A 20199-nucleotide genomic window follows, 5' to 3' on the forward strand; every position below is an offset into this window, starting at 1 on the left:
TTCCATGTCCAGTCTAGTTTTAAAAACCTTGGCATTGGTGCCTCTGAGGCATAGCCCCAAATTTCTTTTGCATGAGATGTATGCCTCTGGTACACCTCATGCACGCCTCATATAGAAAGAATGAAAAGGGGAAAAAGATAAACAAAATATCTTTTAGTTGCAAATTGCACCCGCAATAAACCTGAAATTAAACCAAAAGAAAAAGAAAAAGGAGGAAGAATATGAGATTCAGAAAGAGGCTTAGAAAGAGGTAGAAGAGAAATGGAAGAAAATTGGAAGAGAGCTGATCATATATCTATCAAAAAAATATATATAAAAAGAGAGAGCTGATCTCTCTCTCTCTCTCTCTGTCCCTCAATTGAATTATATATGCTAAATATTAAAAGGTAGAAAATTACATGAGTGTCCTTAGTAAGGTGGCTGACTTAAAGAACATACGAAATAACAAGTATTAAAGCCCGTAAAGAAGGCCCACTACAACTGAAATAAACTAATGAATAAAGAAAGAAAACTAAGGTCCACTCAGCCCAATCTCCCTACCCCCCCCTCCTCCCCTCAAGTTGAGCATAGATGTCAATCATGCCCAACTTGTTTACATAGTGTTGTAGCATCACCTTAGGAATTCACTTGGTCAATATATCTGCTAGCTGCTCTTTTGAAACAATGAAAGGAATATACTTCCCTTGAAACCACTCTCTCTCGAATAAAGTGTCCATCTACCTCAATGTGCTTAGTTTTGTCATGCTGAACCGGGTTATGTGCAATGTTATTGGCAGCTTGGTTATCCCAATACAACATTAGAGGCCCATCATAAGTAATATCCATCTCCTTTAGGAGAGATCTAAGCCATAACAACTCCGAAACTGCATGGGCCATAGCCTTGTACTTTGCCTTAGCTGATGATTGGGCTACCATAGACCACTTCTTACTACAAGAAACAACATTTCCAGCTACCATCGCATGGGAACCCAATGTGGATCTGGTCGTCTACACTACCTGCCCAATTGACATCTGTATAGCCTCTAACTTCATATGTCCATACTTGGCAAAGATCCTTTCTAGGAGTTCCCTTAAGATAACATAGCACCCTTTCTGCAGCAACTATATGTGTCTCTGGGATCATGCATAAATTGGCTAATCACAGTCACAACATATGAAATGCTTGGTTATGTCTTACAAAGGTATAGGAGCTTCCCCAACAATCTTTGAAACACTCCTCTATCGGTCAAGAGCTCACTATCATTAGCCGAGAGCTTATGATTCACATCAATAGGAGTGGAGGCTGGTTTGGCACCAAGCTTCCCAATCTTAGTGAGAAGATCCAACACATTCTTCCACTAGGAGATGAAGATGCCTTCTTTGGATCTAGCAACTTCAATTCCTAAGAAATATTGAAACTCCCCCAAGTCTTTGATCTAAAACTTAGAATTAAGGAACCTCTTGAGATCATCAACTTCCTGTGTATTACTAGCAGTAACAACGATGTCATTGACATAAACAATGACTCAATGAGGAAGGTGACCTCTCCTCTTAACAAAGAGGGTATAATCTGATTGAGTCTGGGTGTAAGTGTGTAACCAAACTGAACAAAGGCAGCCCTAAACCTGTCAAACCAAGCATGTGGAGATTGTTTTAGTCCATAAAATGACTTGTATAGCTGGCATACCTTGCCTTGCATCTCCTTACCATACATACCAGGGGAAAGGGATATATACACTAATGTGCAGTGACACAAATATAACTAATTACAGGAGGCTGGTTTGTTTGTAGTGAAAGGTTGGTTTGTAGTGATCATGGAAAGATTCAGTGATAATAGAAAACATATGTTGTGTGTACCAGTGTAGAAAGAGGACAAGGTGGAGATTGTTTGCAGGCTTTTTAGAGGAGGTTATGTTGAATATGGAAGAAACAAAAAGACCAAAACAATGCATTGGAAACAGAGGATGGTGATAAGCATAATCACAAGGAGAACATGAAGGAAGGGAAAACAGAAAAAGGAGTTCCACAAGCCATAGTATGCAGTGATGCCAGAAGTTGAAGGATGTCTTTTGATATCGATAAAGGAGCCTGGGAGAAGATTGTGGTCTTAACTTCAGGCAGAAAAATCACAGACTAGGGAAGAATAGCGGAGACGGTTGCAGAGAGTTTCAATATAAAAGATCCTGTGAACATTAAACCTTTTGATGATTTGAAGGCTGTTTTAGGTGGAATTGGTAAAGAAGTTGTGTTTAACACTGCTGAATCGTTGGAATCTCTCGATGGTAGGGTAAAGGTGGAGAACTGATATTCGTCTTGTAATCAAATTCTTATCTCTGAAGAACATCTTAATCTTTGGAGGGAGAAGTTCTTTGAAAAATTGGTTCAAACTATGGGTGGTGTTCTGGTTGCTTATAATCTACAAGTCCTTCATGTTGTGAGAGCCAAAATCAAGGGCCTGAAACCAGAAGTTCCCAGATGCTTGAACCTTTTCACTGATGGTCTGGGTTCTACTAGAAGTTGAAACATCTCTGTGGTGGAAATTTTCTAAGGTTGAAGACGATGATTGCTTCGAAGGATGGATCACACGTGGAAACCAAGGGTCGAAATCTGGTGGACAATCTCAAAAGGAAACCGAACGTGCACCACATGGGTCAGACAGAAAGAGGCATTGGATAATAAAGACTGCCTTTTATTTGATCAATAACAGAAACTTTTATTAAGATGAATAGAAAAGAGAAAGTTACAACCCGGGGGGGGTAAAATCACTTAACCCTCCCTAAAATTAGAAAACAAATTACAGCAATGCCCAAAAGAGATTAGCTCTTCCCACCCCTTGTTTGGCCAAAGAATCTTCCATAGAATTAGCTCTCCTCTTGGACCACTGAAACTGAATTTCCATGTTCTGAGTTAGCTGGTTAATTTTCTTTTTCTCATTTAAGAACTTCCACAGACTTAAGCCTTCCTTCTGCAGCCAACTAACAGCCAGCCTAGAGTCGCCTTCCACCAGTTTTTTAATATTCAGCTTCTGGTCTCTTTTAATGCCTTCCAAAACTGCTAAAATTTCAGCTCTCAGAGAATCCCCCCAACCTATAGGACCTGAAAACATTGCAATAATTTGACCTTCTTCATCTCTGAACACTCCACCTATACCTGAAGGGCCTGGGTTTCCTTCGCTGCTGCCATCAAAGTTCAACTTAATGAACCCCATAGTTGGAGTAGTCCAAGCTGGAATAGGGGAAGTATTCAAGGGAGCAGACCGGGCCACTTTTTTCCAATTTCCAATGATATCTCCTGCTGAGTAACCTTCAAAGAGCTTCATAATCTTGACCCAATGTACCACCCTCACAGAGATTAATTCAATGATGGCTTTCTTGTTTCTTTCTTTTTCATGGAAGTTCTTAGATTTCTTTCCTCCCACACCGTCCAACATACAGCTGCTCTTACACATCTCCACTGAAGTAGAGTTAAACAAGCTTTGCACATTTGGAGGGGAGGGCCACCTACAACAAAAAAGAGAGAAAAATCAACACTAGATTTCTTATACAAAAGGATAGGAAACTAATAAGTGAAAGCAGCTCTCACCATTCTCCTTACATAGGATGCATCAATGCAGGGATAAACACCAATTAGGCCTTTTCTTTTGAAGCAAGTCACAAGTGTTACACTTTTCTAGGATAGCTTCCCAACAAAAAGCACCTACTCCGGGAGGAATTGGTCTACCCCAAACTTCCAAGACTGGGAAAGGATAACCAAGGGCCGGAGGGGATTGGGTTAATTCTTTGAAATTGGAGAACAAGAGAAGATACCCGAGGGAGAAGGAACTCAAATCCTACTATCCAGTCTAGAGGGGTCAAGAACTACCTCATCCAGGATCTTAAGCAAATTTGCAATGGAGTTTGATTCAAAATCTCTAAGATCCCTTCTAAAGCCCAGATTCCAACAAGACCAGAATTAGAAGAGGTTAGGAAGGTGGCTACTAGCTTATTTTTAAACCTTGAGAGAGAAAACAAGGAAGGGAACTGCTCTTTCAGAAGAGTGTTTCCCACCCAAATATGTTCCTAAAATTTCATAGTATTACCAGAGCAAAGGTCATACCCAATGAGAGGAAGGAAGGAAGGTAGGATAGCATGGATAGATTTCCAAGGAGAGGCACTTGTAACCCTAGATGAGACTCCCGTGTCCCATCCATTTGCCTCTTGCCCATGAACACTTACGATTACTTGAGCCCACAATTTATCCCTTTCCTTTGTCAGTCTCCATAACCATTTTCGTTCTTTTTTTGTAAGTTTCCCAAACCAAGTCCACCATCACTTTTAGCTTTAGTAACCATATCCCACCTAACTCTATGGTCCCTTTTCTCCTCCCATGGTTCCCATAGGAAATCCATCATTAGTTTTTCCAAAACCCTACACACTCCCTTAGGAATTCTAAACACAGACAAAAAGTAAGTGGGAAGGTTAGTCAAGGTTGACTTGATTAGAGTTATCCTACCACCCAAAGAGAGGTAGATTTTCTTCCAAGATGCTAACCTTTTTGTGAATCTATCAATCACTGGATTCTAAAAACTCCTTTTACTAGGATTATCCCCTAGTGGAAGCCCCAAATATTTCAATGGCCATTGAGCAATCTGAAAATCTAAAATTTGAGCCCTATCTTCCACCTCTCCGGCATTCATGTTAATGTCAATCACACAACTCTTATTAAAGTCACTTGTTCAAATACATGAATCACCTTTTTTAAATTCCTAACCTACCTAATTTCCTCCCCATCGCAAAACAGGATTGTATCATCCGCAAATTATAAATGAGTGACTGGAACCCTGTCCCTCCCAATTCTCCAACCCCTAACCAAGATTCTAGAATCTGCCCTCTCAATAAGCCTCCCTAAAACTTTAGCAATTAGGGTAAAAAGGAAGGGGGAAAGGGGGTCCCCTTGCCTAATACCTCTAGAAGCTGGGAAGTGGTCTACCACCTTGCCATTCACTAGTATGGAGTAGTGGCAAGTACTGCTACACCCTTTTACCCAATTACACCACCTTTGCCCAAAACCAAAGGACTCTAGGACTTCCAACAAGAGAGACCAATCAACCAAATCATAAGCCTTTTCTAGATCTAATTTGCACACCAGCCCTTTCTTCCCTCTTCTTTTTAAATCTTCCACACTCTCATTTGCTATTAAGATTTGATCCACAATTTGTCTGTTCTTCACAAAGGCACCTTGATTGGGGGAAGTGATTGTGGGAAGCACCTCTCTAATTCTTAGAGATAAAAACTTAGCAATGATCTTATAGAGACTATTAACGAAACTGATGGGTCTGAACTCTTTAAGGTGACTAGCTCCCTCCTTTTTTGGGATTAAGGCAATAAACGTAGAGTTCAGACCTAAATTAATCACCCCTCTTTCAAAGAATTTTGAGAACCCACTTTGGATATCTTCCTTAATTATTTCCCAACAGTCTTGATAAAAAGCCGTCGTGAAACCATCAGGACTTGGGGCCTTAGCTCTATCCATAGAAAAGGTGGCTTCCTTGATTTGTTCTAGCTCAAACTTTCTTGCCAACCACTCAATCAATTCTTCAGGGAGCCTAGGCCAATCCAAACCATCAATCCGTAATCCATCATTTAGGGGCCTTCTGAAAAGGGATTTGAAATGTTCCACAAAAGCCCTTGCAATCTCATTCTATTGGGTTAACAAGCACCAGTTTGGAAATGGAGTTCCTCTTCTTTCTACTATTGGCTATAGCATGGAAAACTTTTGTTTTTCTGTCTCCCTCCTTCACCCATTTGTGTCTAGATTTTTGCTTCCAACTAATTTCTTCCTTAAAAAGTGTGTCAAGATTTTTTCTCAACACTTTGTCCCTTTCCCCAACACAACCTAGTTCTTCCTTTGCATATAATTCCTCAATTTGGTTAATCAACTGCTGCTTCCTTTCTTCTGTCCTCCCAAAAGAATATTCCATTCCTTGATTTTGACCTTTAGCTCTTTTAATTTCCAATGAAATTTCATTCCTACCCGATTTACCCTCAGGTTGCTTTCATTCCACCACTCCTTCACTTTCTCCTTAAAGCCTAGGTGATGCAGCCACATATTCTCAAATCTGAAAGGGGAGGGTCCACTGTTTCCAGCCTCAAACTTAGCAGAATTGGCCAATGGGCAGAAGTAATTGTGGGTAAAGCCCTTGACACCAGGTCTCCCCAATGTTCTTCCCAATCTGCATTAATAAGAATCTGTCTAATTTGGAACAAATTGGTTCAGCTTGGAGGTTAGACCAGGTGAAACTATTATGTAAGAGGTCCAATTCCTTGAGTTTAGAAGCATTGATAAACTCATTAAACTTCCTCATACTGGTAGTATTCCTTTGTTGCACCTTATTGCACTCCTCACTAAACCTAATCACATTGAAATGCCCTCCTAGACACCAAAGCCCTTCCCACAACCCTCTAATATCTCCCAGTTCTTCCCACAATTAATTCCTTCGTCTATAGCTATTAGGGCCATAAACATTAGTTAAGACCCATTGGAAACCATCTTCCACTTGCTTGAATTTGATAGAAACTGAGGATCTTCCAATTAATTCTTCGACTCCCTTCACAACTTCATCCTTCCACAAAGTGAGTAACCCTCTAGATGAGCCCTACAAAGGGCTCATTACCCAACTAAGGCCATTTGCTCTCCATATGCTTGATGCTTCTAGCCCACCTCTTGTCAAAGGTCATGAGTTTAGATTCTTGGATTAGAAAAATGTCTGGGTTTTCTTTCCTTAGGACCTCCTTTATTAAAACTCTCTTTCTTACATTCCCCAAGCCTCTCACATTCCAACTCACAATTTTCATTACTCCAACTTAATCTACCCCCACCCTAATCTTCCTCCCTAAAATTAGAAGATTGTGAGTTGGAATGTGGGGGTAGATTAAGTTAATGAAGATTGTGAGTTGGAAAGCCTCTCACATTCCAACTCACAATCTTCTTCCCCTACCCTTCCTCTCACTAAATTCTTTGTCCCCCTCCACATTCAATTTCAACCTCTCGACTTAACTTCCTTTTTCTCATCTTCCCTTCCTCTTTTTTATTCCTCAAATAAGCTTTCAACTAATTCGGATTTTTTAACTTTCAACCTAGCTTTTCTACAAATTCAGCTAGAGAATCATCTTTTCCTTCTCCCTCTTCAATCTTTCCTCTTTTGTCCTCTTTAGGCCTCTCACTTATCCTCTCCTGCTCCATCTCTTCTCTGGCTACTTTAGACCCACTATCCTTACTCTCAATCACCTTGTCTTTCTCTAATTCCACCCTAGTCAGATTATTAAGTTCCACATCCTCTCCCACCTCTCATCCTCTTGTATCTCCCCTGCACCTCCAACTCCGTCAATTCCTGAATCATGGGCAATCGACAAGTAGGCATGTCTGGAATCTGGAAGTAAATCAACAGGGGTAGAGCCAGAGTTAGTATCTAAGCCCTAAAACACAAACATACCTGGGTCTGAGAAAGGAGAACATTCAACATCCAGATGGGTTTCACAATTCGACAACAGAGTAGGGTTTTGCAGGGCACAACCTAGACTTGATTCACCCTTGTGAAAACTTCCGAGGCTCTGTCATTTATCCCCTTCTGAAATAACCATATTTGAAGACTGATGATCAGCTGCTGTCTTCTCACTAGTCCCCTGCCCATTGTTCATTTTCTAGCTTGGTTTTTTTCTACCCAAGGTTTGGTTTCCCCCCTTAGCATCCAAGGAGTGCTCGGCATCCTTTAACGTCCTACAATCAGCGGAGGATTTCATCACAGAGGGAACATCTTCAGCGTCCTCAGAAAAGAGAATGACTGTACTAAAACTGTCTTCTAACTCCCTTTTATGATCAGCATTCTCCCCTAGGTTGTGGTTCTCTGCTTCTAACTCTATCTCAAAGTCATCCTCCAGAGAATTGCAGCTTACCCACCCGTCATTCTTGGCACAACTTTAGGCTTAATGCCAGCTATCCTTAGATTGACTGCTTTCAGATCTAAGGTCTTGAAAGAGAGGAGAACACCACCCATCGCCAGCACTATTTTTTCTAGGAGAGTTTTTTGCCAAAAGTGAAAGGGTAAGCCCAAAAGCTTCAATTTGAAACTCCCATCAACAGAGGTTACTGTGTTGGCCAAAGGGCACCAGTTTTCGATCATCACTGTTCCTTCCTTTGTTTCCACTTTCCACCGTGGTGAAGTCAACCGCTTCATCCCCCACATCTATAACTGCTTTCCTTTCGTTGAAGGGTATTAGAATGATAGTCTGATGGAGCCCGAGTTTCACCATCACCTCTCTATAACCCTTTCCAATCATTAACCTCTTTCTTTGTAGAAAGGATTAATCTCTTCTCCCAAATTCCTTTCTCGCCGACCAGTGAAATTTTTGGTACTAGTACTGTGAAAGCCACCGTTGGACGATCTTGGCTTTCAACAGTTTCTTCTAGGCCCAACCTTTCCAGTCTCTTCCTTCTTTCCATCATTTCCTCCTTGTTCAGTCCACCGTCTGCTCTATCTTCTTGTGCCTTCACCACCCCAGACTCCCTATTGACGAGTTTCCGGTGGAGCACTTTGGCCATGACAGTCCAACTCTGCAACTTGTTGCCTTCAGGAATGATGACTTTTGTTTTTTCCTTCTTTCGAATCTTTCCTTCAACGTTACAAACCAACCTTTGGAGTTTTTTCTTCTCTCTGCAAAATATTCCGTTCGTATATGTCTTCAAGTGCTGTTCCATGTTTTGCACCAGCTTACATGGACTGCTCCATCCAAAAAGCTTTGAAACCAAGGTACATCTTCACCCACCAGTAGTATAGTTCCTCTCTTTCCTTCTCTTACCTTTATCGTGAACTCTTTCTGGTAAACAATCTCTTCCAACAATAGCTCCTTCCTTTCTACTGTCAAGACATTTCTCCACTTTCTAGCTAGTGAAAAGCCCTCAGACTCCATCTTCCTCATTAATCCTTTGCAGTTGTCTTCGTCTTTTTCGGCACTCCTGCAATTTAAAATTACATGAAATTGGTGAGCGAGGTTCAGGCAAAAAAACACATGTGGAGGATGAGTTGGACTGAACTAAGTGGGTCCACAAGATACTTCTAAGATAAGTCAGAGATGGACTGAACTAGATTGAGAGGCTGAGTTGCTCTTAGGATTTGGTTGGGTTAGCGGAAGCCAGCCAGGTTATATCTTAGACAATCACATGACTCAAGCGGTGAGGCTTTCAAATGGCTCAACAGGTGGAGACTTATCTGTTCTTCCATTAAAAGAGATGTTCCCTGTTGTTTCAGAGCATGTGGGTCTATGGGAACAGCTTCAAGGGTTCGAAGGAGTTAATAAGGAGTGTGGAGCACAACGATCATTGTCTACCTCAGATCAGAGTAGTCGGACGAAGCTTTTGCGAGCTCAATAGGAACCTTGATTGAAGTTAACGATCTCAACTTCACTACGAAGAAAGGCTTGAAAGGTTTTCAGATTAGGAAAAAGAAAGTTGATAAGAGAAAGGTCTTAGGGCTTAACAAACCAAACTTCAAAAGAAGAGGAAAAGCAGGAAGTAGTGTTCTGAATGAGGCTATAGAAAGAAAGGGAGAAAGGTGGATCTGGGTGATCACAAGGTTTGACAAAAGCGGCAAGAAGAGGATCATTGGTGAATTAGGCATGTACCTAGACCATTTGGTGTTTTTGGACACTATTCCTAGCTTAGTAGTTGTCTCGTGAGATCTGCACTTCCTCCAAGCCCAATGTTGTAGTCTCGGAGATGCTAGAGGTTATATGTGAACTAGAAAGGCAAGATTTGTTGACCAATGAAGAGAGTACCTTTGTCGATTCAGGGAGATCGGGAAGGGGGGAGAAGGGAGATGGGAAAGGAAGTAATAGTGTTGGAATTGAGTTGGAATATGAGGATGACATTGAAGGAAAGGAAGTGTCAGATGATGATAAATCCACTAGAGGTCAGGCTAAAGGTTGTTTTGAGGATGGTTTGCATTTTGAAGAAGTAAAGATGGGGAGGTTGAGTGTGTGGATTTGGGTCGAAAGAGCAAACATGAAGAGAAGGAGAAGGAACAGAAGAACGAGATAAAATGCAAGAAATTGCATAACTTGCGAAATCATAATGTCGTGCATGTGACAAAGGTCTTTTCAAGGCTAAAACTTGGCCTGGTAGGGGCCGGACCTACAAAAGGATTCAAATGGGTGTACAGGAGGAAAAAACAAGAGGCAATAAGACAACGGGCACAGAACACAGGGTCAACGATGCAAGATTAGTCATTTGTTCCCCTTCCAATAAGGGAACAAGTAAATATTGTGAGTGGGATGGAAGCTGGCTTTGGTGCAACCGGGTTGCAAGGAAATAATGAGGGTGTTGACGGAGGTTCAGGTGGGGTGTCTCTCCAGAAATTAGTTGATTGATAGGTCTTGGTTGGGAAAAGCCTGGGTTTGTGTTTCTAGGGTGGTGAGGAGTTTGCTAGAAGGGCATTTGAGGAGTTGGAAAGAAGAGAAAAAGTGGAGAAATTGAAGAACAAAATTCTTCAGGAAGGAAGCAAGGAATGGAATGAAGATGACTCTCACTAGGAGGATATTCTTACGGATGAAGATTGAAGTTCTGGTGGTTTGTAGAGAGGGGCTTTTATTTTGGTTTAATTGTTGAGCGGGGTGGTCTTTGTATTCATGGAAATTCATCATTGGGCCTTTTCCTTGTTCTTTGCTTGGAATTAATTGGGTAAATCTTTGCTTGTAAGCTATGAGGTTTTTCAATTTTATGGGCTCTCTAAGGGTGTTCTTTGCTGGTGATATCTTATCACCTTATTGTTGTACCCCTTTCCTTTTTATTTTTAATAATTTTTTTCTTGATTCTTCAAAAAAATATATAACTAATGTTATATTTCGATGCCCATATATCAGATGTAAGAGAAATTTTAGAATCTAAATTTGAAAGAGTTAAAATTAAATCTTGTATATATACTTGAAAAATTTTAAAGCATCATTTCTAGTTGCATTCCCAGAAACTTTCCTAAATTGAGGATTAACAGCTTGTTGCAAAAATTTTCCTAACCTAGGGTCTTCAGAAAAAATAAAGGGTCGTTCAGCATGTATAATGTATTTGGCTAATTCTTGCCTCATTTTCTCTTGGGAATATTTTAAATTACCAAATACCTCACTAGAAATCTGCATTTGGTACGAGTCGTCATCTCCTTATTTCAGGTGAGATGCCATGTGTTTGGACAAATGGCTAGTGCCACGACTGTTGTGGTAGCTGAAATCATGCCTGCATTTTTTGCAAGCTACTCTTTGCTTTCCAGTGATTTCCTCTCAAACATAGTCCAGACATTGCTAGTCCTCTTACCAGAGCGGGACTTGGCAGTACGAGTAGTAGCACCAATTGGGGAAGCCATAACTGGAGCAACATTAGTGTTGCTAACACCAACATTTTCACTTTTCCGTGTTGCCATATTGAGATTGTGCCTCATCAAGAAAAGGATTTTGGGAAGAGCCGGCCATTGTAATGTAAATTAAAATTTAGAAAAAAAATAAATTTAATCTACTACTTGGTCCAACCGCAAATAACCTTGATTTCAACCGATGAAGCCTTAGAGAAGCCTCTTGGGTTCCCAAATTGTAGTATTTGATTTGCAGATTTGAGACACTTGAAGGCTGAAGCATACTCCTCCTCGTCGAAATTTGGAAATTGGAATAAACAAATAAAATTGAGAAAATTAAAAGAATTAAGAATATGAGAGTATGTAGGTTGTAGAGTGCAGTAGAGTATGAGAGTATGTAAGAGAGTATGGGAGTTGTTGTGGTGAGAATGAGAGAGGGTAGGGGTATTTATAGGAATTGGGGGGATTAATTTGACCAAAATATCCTCCAAAACTATGGCCGTTGGGAGGGGTATTTTGGTCACTTTTAGGGGTTATATGTTATTTGACTTAAATACCCCCTAAACTATTTGCTATATAGTTTTAAGGGGGCATTTAAGTCATTTTTGCCCCCCCCATGATCCAAAATTCATAAATATCCCCTAGTGGCAGTTTATTGCTGTTGGAGGGGTATTTTAGTTTGAAATACCCCCCAAACCAAGCAAATATAGCCGTTGGGATCCCCCAACAAGGCAACAACTATATTCTTGCGGGCTGCACGCATGTCGCACCATGCCCATGGGCTGTGGTGTGCAGTTTATGTCCCCTTTGAAGCCTAGGCCTGGCACAACCCGGATTCCCATGCCGTACTAGGCACGGCCTTGTGTTGGGCCATGCCGGCCTGGCCCACATTACAACTCTAGGAAGAGGAATGGATTTGGGTGGTTGCCAAATATGATAGCCTTGGAAGGAAGAGCGTGTGTTTGTAGGACGAGCTAGTTCAAGCTGGTTTTTAAGAGCATCGGTGTTTTGATATCTGCAAGGTTAAGTTTGATTCAAGGGAGAAGAGAGATGGGAAGTCAGTGTAGGAGAGGACATCACTTCAAACAGGTAAGTTGATTTGTTTTGGTTGTTTAGTGGTTGAGGTTTATTTGGAATCAACTTAGGAGGGGAGGTTGGTTTTGTTTAATCGGGGTTTTGATTGGTTAGAGGGAGAAAGGGAAGGAAAGGAGACATGCTTGGGGGAACAAGAGGAGGAAATTCTGAAGGGGGATGGAAGTGCAAAGGAAGGAAGGTTAGGAGGGGAGGACTTTGAAGGTGGTGAGAACAAGAGTTTGGAAGAGAACTGCCTAGTAGAGGCTGTGGCGGGCAAGGAGAGAGTGGGTTGCCAAAAGTTTGTGAAGATAATTTAAAATTGGATGTTCCATTTGGAAGGTTGGTTTTGTTTAATTGGGGGTTTTGATTGGTTAGAGGGAGAAAGGGAAGAAGGTTTTGCTTGGGGGAACAAGAGGAGGAAATTCTAAAGGGGGATGGAAGTGCAAAGGAAGGAAGGTTAGGAGGGGAGGACTTTGAAGGTGGTGAGAACAAGAGTTTGGAAGAGAACTGCCTAGTAGAGGCTGTGGCGGGCAAGGAGAGAGTGGGTTGCCAAAAGTTTGTGAAGATAATTTAAAATTGGATGTTCCAGTTGGAAGGTTGGTTTTGTTTAATTGGGGGTTTTGATTGGTTAGAGGGAGAAAGGGAAGAAAAGGAGGCATGCTTGGGGGAACAAGAGGAGGAAATTGTAAAGGGGGATGGAAGTGCGAAGGAAGGTTAGGAGGGGAGGACTTTGAAGGTGGTGAAAACAAGAGTTTGGAAGAGAACTACCTAGTAGAGGCTGTGGCGGGCAAGGAGAGAGTGGGTTGCCAAAAGTTTGTGAAGATAATTTAAAATTGGATGTTCCAGTTGGAAGGTTGGTTTTGTTTAATCGGGGGTTTTGATTGGTTAGAGGGAGAAAGGGAAGGAAAGAAGGCATGCTTGGGGAAACAAGAGGAGGAAATTGTAAAGGGGGATGGAAGTGCGAAGGAAGGAAGGTTAGGAGGGGAGGACTTTGAAGGTGGTGAAAATAAGAGTTTGGAAGAGAACTGTAATAGAGGCTGTGGTGGGCAAGGATAGAGTGGGTTGCCAAAAGTTTGTGAAGATAATTTAAAGTTGGATGTTCCAGTTGGGAGGTTGGAGTTGATATGGGTTGAAGAAGGAATTTTATGAGCAAGGAAGGGGACGATGATTCTTCAGAGGTGTTGAAGAAAGTCAGAAATTCAGGTAAGTTCCATATTGTTCATGTTTCTAAAGTTTTTTCGAGATTAAAAGACGGCTTCATTGGTGCTGGCCCTACAAATAAATTTAAGAAAGTATATAAGAAGAGAGGAACAAAGGTCAAAGGTTTGAACTTCGAAGAAGGAGGCTGTTGAGGGCTGGGGAGTCAAGTTCCAAGTTTCAAAGGGGGAGGAGATGCAGCGGTTGCTTCTGTTGTCTTCTGCTGAGGAAGAATTGAGGCATGGTCAGGAACCGAGAAAAAGGACAAAGGTGGTAGATATTTTGTCAAGAATCTAAATGTCGCTCAGTCAGGCAGTGTGGAGAAGGGAGGAAGTGGAGATTGAAAGTTTGGCTAAAAGAAATGTTAGGGTTGGCAAGAGCTTAGTTTTTTTTTTGGGGGGGGGGGGGAGGTGATGGGAGGAGAAGAGTTTGTTAGAAGGGTTTTTGAAGCATTTGAAAGGAGCAAGAGGGAAGAGAGTTTGAAGAAGAATATAGTAGGGGGAGGTGGAGAGGAGTGGGATGAGGAAGGAAACAGTTAAATGAAGTGTTAGAAGGAGATGACTAAGTTGCTTTTGGCTAGGGAGGTCTCTCTTGTTCTTTCTGTGTTTAGTGTCTTTTAATCGCCCGTTTTTCACCTCACTCCTCTATGTCTCTCTGCTATCTGTCATAATGACTCTGAGGTGGCGTAACCACCTGACAGCCTGAAGATCCTCTCAACAAGATATTATCCACTATTCCACATGAGGGAGAGAAACTCTAAGGGAGTCTTGGCATCCGAGAGGTGAAACTTCCAAACACATCAAGAACGTCATCTGCTAAAATCTCACCACCATCTCACAGTTCCTCAGACTTTCAAAGCTTCTCAGACCACCACCATAACCTGGCCTAGACATCTAAAAAGATAAAAAGAAACTGTGCCTAGGCGTCGCCTAGGCGATACAAATTTTATAATATAAAAATCTTACTTTTGGCTAGTTTCCTAGTTTTATATACCATTCAGCATGTATGTTAATTGAAAAAATATCAATTCTCTTTATTAAGAACATTAAAATTCCTCCAAAAATGTGGCAAATCATCACATCTAAAAGATAAAAATATTTTATACATTGATTTCATTATTTTCAAAAATAATATTACTATAATAAGTATTTAATAGAGAAAGTTCATATTAATTAGCAACTAAAGATGGTTATCAACTTTATATGATAAATATTCAAGATGGAAAATAAAATAGAAAAAAAAACAAGGATGGAGTTTCTGTTTTATTTAATTAGAGAGAGAGAGAGAGAGAGAGAGAGAGAGAGAGAATAGAAAAAAATAACTTTATTATTCTATTCTTTCTTTCCTCTTTCTTTTCTTTCTTTTGTTTCTTTTTTTCTTTGTTTCTTTCCTTTTCTCTTCTCAAAACCGATCTTTTAAATTTCAATAGTAAAACATTAAAACAAAGTATAATTGATATATATATATATATATATATATATATAGCATATAATAAACTGTATTAACACATACATTAATAAGATACAGCAATATAAATGATATTATAAAAGGTGCCCGCCTTGTCATTTTTGTTGCCTAGGCAGGTGCCTAGTCGCCTAGAAGGGCACCTAGTTGCTAAAAGTCAAGGCGTTTGGGCGAGGCGCCCAACCAAGGGTGCCTAGTCGCCTAGGCGACGCCTTGACAACTATGCTATTGAGTTATCTGAATGAAGAGTCCATCTGAATGGGCAATTCAGATTGGATGCAAAAACAATGATTTGTCTGATAATCTGTTGCAGCCTCCAAGGACCCTCATCTTTGTTCTCCAGTCATCCCAGGACCAGCTTCCAGTCTCCTTCAATCGTTAGATCTGACCATCCTTGTGATTGGGCTACTTTTAATCCTTGTAGAAGTGCAGAAATCTCAGACTTTAAAGAGCTTCCTACAGCAATTGGTCCTTTAAAACTCATTATAATATTCCCAAGATGGTCTCTTACCATACCTATGCCTGATGATCACGGATTGCTAAGACTGTACTCATCAAAGTTGAATTTCAGCTTCCCTGCCTCTGGTGCTACCGTGGATTTTCAATACAGTTCTTTCTCAAGGAGAGCCTGGCCACTGTATCCAAGCCTCATAGTACATCAATTGTTAGACCTTTAAACTCCTTGGTAGGAGAACGCAATGAGCTGTCTTCACCATTGAATTTTCTAAAATTCTGTGCACATCTTTTGTTTTTTCTCCAAAACTATAGCATTCCCCCTGCTCTTGTGCAATACCATAAAATCTCCCCCTTAAGGTATGCAGTAGTTGAATATGATTGCTGAATTGCTCCATTATATTTATCTGCACTGGACCATCTTGATCCAAAAAGGGTGAAAAAAATGATTCCACACCATAGATGAGTGGGACAATAAAGAAAAGATGTTCAACACTTCCCCCACACCATAGTAGAGAATATAACATGAGGGGAAAGGTACCGTGATATTCTTTTTCTAATAAGAGTGTCACACATGTTGATGATTTTGAGAGCAGCTTACCATACAAATGCTTTAATTTTTGGTGGTGTGGGTCTATTCCAAATCTCAAGAAAAAGGGAGAAAGATCAGAAGGGGGATTGTTGAGAGCTCTGAAGAAAGATTTACGTGTGAAATGTCCCACAGGATCTGGTGACCTAATTCTATTATCATGACCTTCTAATTGGAGGAAAAGTTGGTTTAAGATGATTTGAACTAGATGTTTATGCTCCTTATTTCAGAAAAAGTTAAGTTTACTTGGAATGCATTCTCAAAGGTTTTGAAACCATCTTTCCTTGAAATATATTCTGGGAAGACCAATGTTTTTGATAGATGTTTATTTGGAAATGAGAATTATTGGAAGATTTTTCAAGCATCTTATCAGTGCAAAAAAAAAAAGTGCCTTTGTAGTAATTTCTTGAGACAGGTTAGATGTCAATCTAGAAATTTGTCTAGGTCTTGGGCTAACTGTTTTAACCATTGGTTAAGAGTTTTTTTTTTTTTTTTTTTGATAAGCAACATAAGTTCATTAATTAAAGATAAATCAGAATGAGTACAAAGGCTGGAAAAGTCCAGACTTCCATAATGATTTCCGATACAGCTCAATTACAAATTAGCCCAGAACAATTGTTCCCTATGAACCCCTTGCTTTGCCAAGCAATCCACTGGCCCATTTCCTGTTCTCCTAATCCAATAAAAAATAACTCCCATTTCCTTAGCTAAAGACTGGATTTCCCTTACAGCATGCCTATAAACCCCATCTTCTGGAATATTGCTGCTTAACCAAGGTATGACCACCTTAGGGTCCCCCTCTCACCTCCAAATGTTGGATTCCCAGCTTCTTGGCTATCTATAAGCCTTGTAGCAGTGCCATTTTTCTGCTTTGATAGAATCACCAACACCAATATGTCCTGAATATAAAAAAAAAAATCCCAAAAAATAGATCCTGAATATAAAGCTTTGGTTGCTCCTGTTGCATCTCTAAATCACATCCAATGGTTAAGATCATTTGAAGTTGTCTTGTGCTACTAAAATTAAATAAAAGTAAAGAAAATTTTCTAGGTCTTGTGCTAAAAATAAATTAAAGAAAATATTATAAACATGGCTAAACCATGTTACTATCCAGTTCAGTTGCTTGAGCTGATTTTTGAATAAACTTAGTACTAGTCTGGCTCCCAAGCTAAACTGATACATCAAATGATTGGTCCTGAGCCAACCACAACTGATCAAATCATCATGTTTTGACCTGTTCAATGTTATAGGCCAAAAGATTGACCCGAATTTTATTCTGAAGGTTGGCTTTTGACCTTTGAACAATTTCGTTACTGAGGTGATTTCCAAGCTAACCTGACCAACCAGAATCCTTGGTCCTAACTTTTAGAATCAATGCACTGGTTGGCTAATCCTGATTTTGAAATTACAACCTTTTTAGTATCAAGTCAATGGAATTTGGAGCTTGGCCTATTGCAAAATTTGATTAGCAGCAAGTAATGGATGGATGGACATGGGGCAATTTTCCTATGAAGGAGATGGTTCTCACTTCTGCTGTGCTCTATGCATCCAGAATTGGTTAAGCATTCTTTTTCTGCACTGTCAAGATTCTATGAAGCTGTTGGAAAGATGTTTAGGAATTTTCAGGTTAAAGAATGTTTTCCAATTTCAGTCAAAGATATATTTTGAGGCTGATCAGGAAGGGGTACATGGGACTTGATAGTATTAGTAGTTTCTTGGACCACATTAGTGAAAGCAATGCACATAATTTTGAGCATAAAAGTAGCTCTAAGTGCCATCGCTGTTGATACACAAGAACTTTAGGGGTGTTCACTATAATTCCTTTTTTTTTTTATTTTGAAAGTTTGAGGGTGGGCCTTGGCACAACGGCTGGGTTGCTCCATTGTGGCCTGGGTGACCAGGGTTCAAATCTTGGAAAGATTCTCTGTATGTGCAGGGGTAAGGCTGCATACATCTGCCCCTCCCCAGACCCCACATTGGTGGGAGGCTCGTGGACTGGGCTGCTCTTTATTTTTGATGTTGAAAGTTTGTTTGAGAATAATCACATTGTAGGGTGCCTTGGTGTACATGGGGTGCTGATGTAATCTTTTTGACATATACATAGCATTAATATAATCTTTTTTCAGAAAAAAAATAAATGCATAGTTTAACCTCATTAATATGTGCCTACTGCCTACCAAATACGATGAACATTTGTTATCATCATTACCTCATCAGCATTGTTTTTGTTGTTGTTGTGTGTGGAAGACAACCCAAAAGATAAATTCATGTTTTTATGCTTGTACCTAGAAGTATGCTAGAATCATACAATATGGTTGACCAAAGTTCACTAATAATAGATGACTGAGTGAACTTGATCACAATCCATAAGAATTATGACCAACCGAACTTACTTTGCATGAGACATTATTGGTTTATCACTGAGACTTGGTTTTCTTTGGTAATGAACTTTATCTGCAGAGGTTAATATTTAATAATTTTTCATGCTCAGAATCAGAAGATCAGGAGGAAAAAGTTGTCCACTGCTCCAAGGGCAGAAGAGGGCGTTCGTGGTGAAGCTATTACAACTGCTCACCCACGGTTGATACAAGAGAGACTGGTTACTGATATGAATTGCCATGTCTTAACTCCACCCAACAGGATGACTTCAAACATGGCAGTAGCAAGTCAACACATTTCAACATCTGTCAGAATGCCCAACTCATCTACAAATGGTTTTAATCTTGACCGCATGCCAAAACAAGAAAAAGTAAAGGGAAGTACAGGTACCTTCTTGAATGAGGTCCAGAGAACAGATGGCTCATTGGTGAAGAAAAAGCTTAAGAGGAAGCCTGAATCGGTCTTGGGCGAAATTCATTTCCATTCAGACAAGTTATCTTTACAACAAGAAAAGGAAAAGCACAAGTACCCCAAGCTGACTGGAAGTCTCCCACATAAACCAAGCATTCAATCAACTGGTCTTCCAAGCTCTGAACAACCTAACTGATATGAGTCAAGGCTGAAGAGCAGAAAGAAGCGTGGTTTCTCTTTTCATTTGCCCTGCTTAAACTGCATCCTTTGATACCCTCTGGTAGGTTGCCAGTCAACTCTAGGTAGTAATAATCCGGTGCCTTTATTTGTTCTCCAAGTAGAAACGGCAGAAAAGTGTAATGGTTTGGTGCAGTTTCAACATGAAGGGCACTTGAACACTAAAGAGGAAGGGCTTTGCTTTTTTTTTTTTGGGCAACCCCCAATGGTGTTGCGTTCGTCATCATAGCGAGGATGCGATCCCTCCTTTTGGTTCTTGCAACGAGTTGTAATAGTTCCAAAATAGCATGTGGTGTGATACCCCTTGCATGTCTTCTGTATATATCTGATTTAAGGGATTTCTAATTCAGCAGCCTCTTGTTACTGTTTTCCTGGAGGTTTCTATTAATTTTTATAGCTTGATACTGTTCTGTATATACCCATCAGACTATCACAGTTCACTAAAGATATTGCAAGAGCAGGTCAGGGGAATGAATCTACTACCTAGAATAATAGAAGGCAAGAGGTATTGATTTTCATCATCGGGCAAGGATCAAAGTATCGGTATCGGATATTGTATTAAATAATTTGGATATGAATACGGATATGTATATGCTTAGGAAATGCATGGATATTGACGAAAAATATAGAAACGTTTGGATACACTAGGGAAATGCATAGAAATTCTATAAATATATTAAAAATATTATGGTTAATGTTAAAATAATTATAAATAATATATAAATGCATAGGAGGTTTATATTTTAATGGTATATATGAAGAAATACATTACAATTAATATAGCGAGATGCATGGATATTATGCAATTTTATTGATAGTGCATCAATCAAGAATCTAAGTCAATATTTTTATTTTTTTAACATTAACAAAAAAATCAATTCTCAAATAAATATGTTATTATAAAAAATTAATATGTTAATTTCATTTTTTTGAAAATAAATATGTTATTTTAAAATGTAAAGTATTAATTAATAACTTATCATAAACATATAATCTTAACTTAAAATATATCAAATCTATTGAACATTTTGAAGATATATATCATATG

General features: G+C 39.8%; 1 protein-coding gene across 7 annotated transcripts in view; it reads left to right on the forward strand.

The window, feature by feature from the left end:
* The window catches only part of LOC148873886 (ubinuclein-1-like), a 41263-nt gene extending 21696 nt beyond the window's left edge, over positions 1-19567 (forward strand). For all 7 annotated transcript variants that reach the window (XR_016104992.1, XR_016104994.1, XR_016104993.1 and 4 more), the window contains exon 13: positions 18616-19567. Coding sequence is in view for 4 of the 7 variants with exons in the window: in XM_088964562.1 (XP_088820688.1) it covers positions 18616-19110 (495 nt within the window). In the remaining 3 variants the exon portion in view is untranslated. The remainder of the gene's footprint in view (positions 1-18615) is intronic.
* Positions 19568-20199: the final 632 nt, after the last annotated feature.

This window comes from Nelumbo lutea, chromosome 1 (assembly GCF_056320005.1).
Source record: "Nelumbo lutea isolate HS-2025 chromosome 1, American lotus-T2T, whole genome shotgun sequence".
NCBI lineage: Eukaryota > Viridiplantae > Streptophyta > Magnoliopsida > Proteales > Nelumbonaceae > Nelumbo > Nelumbo lutea.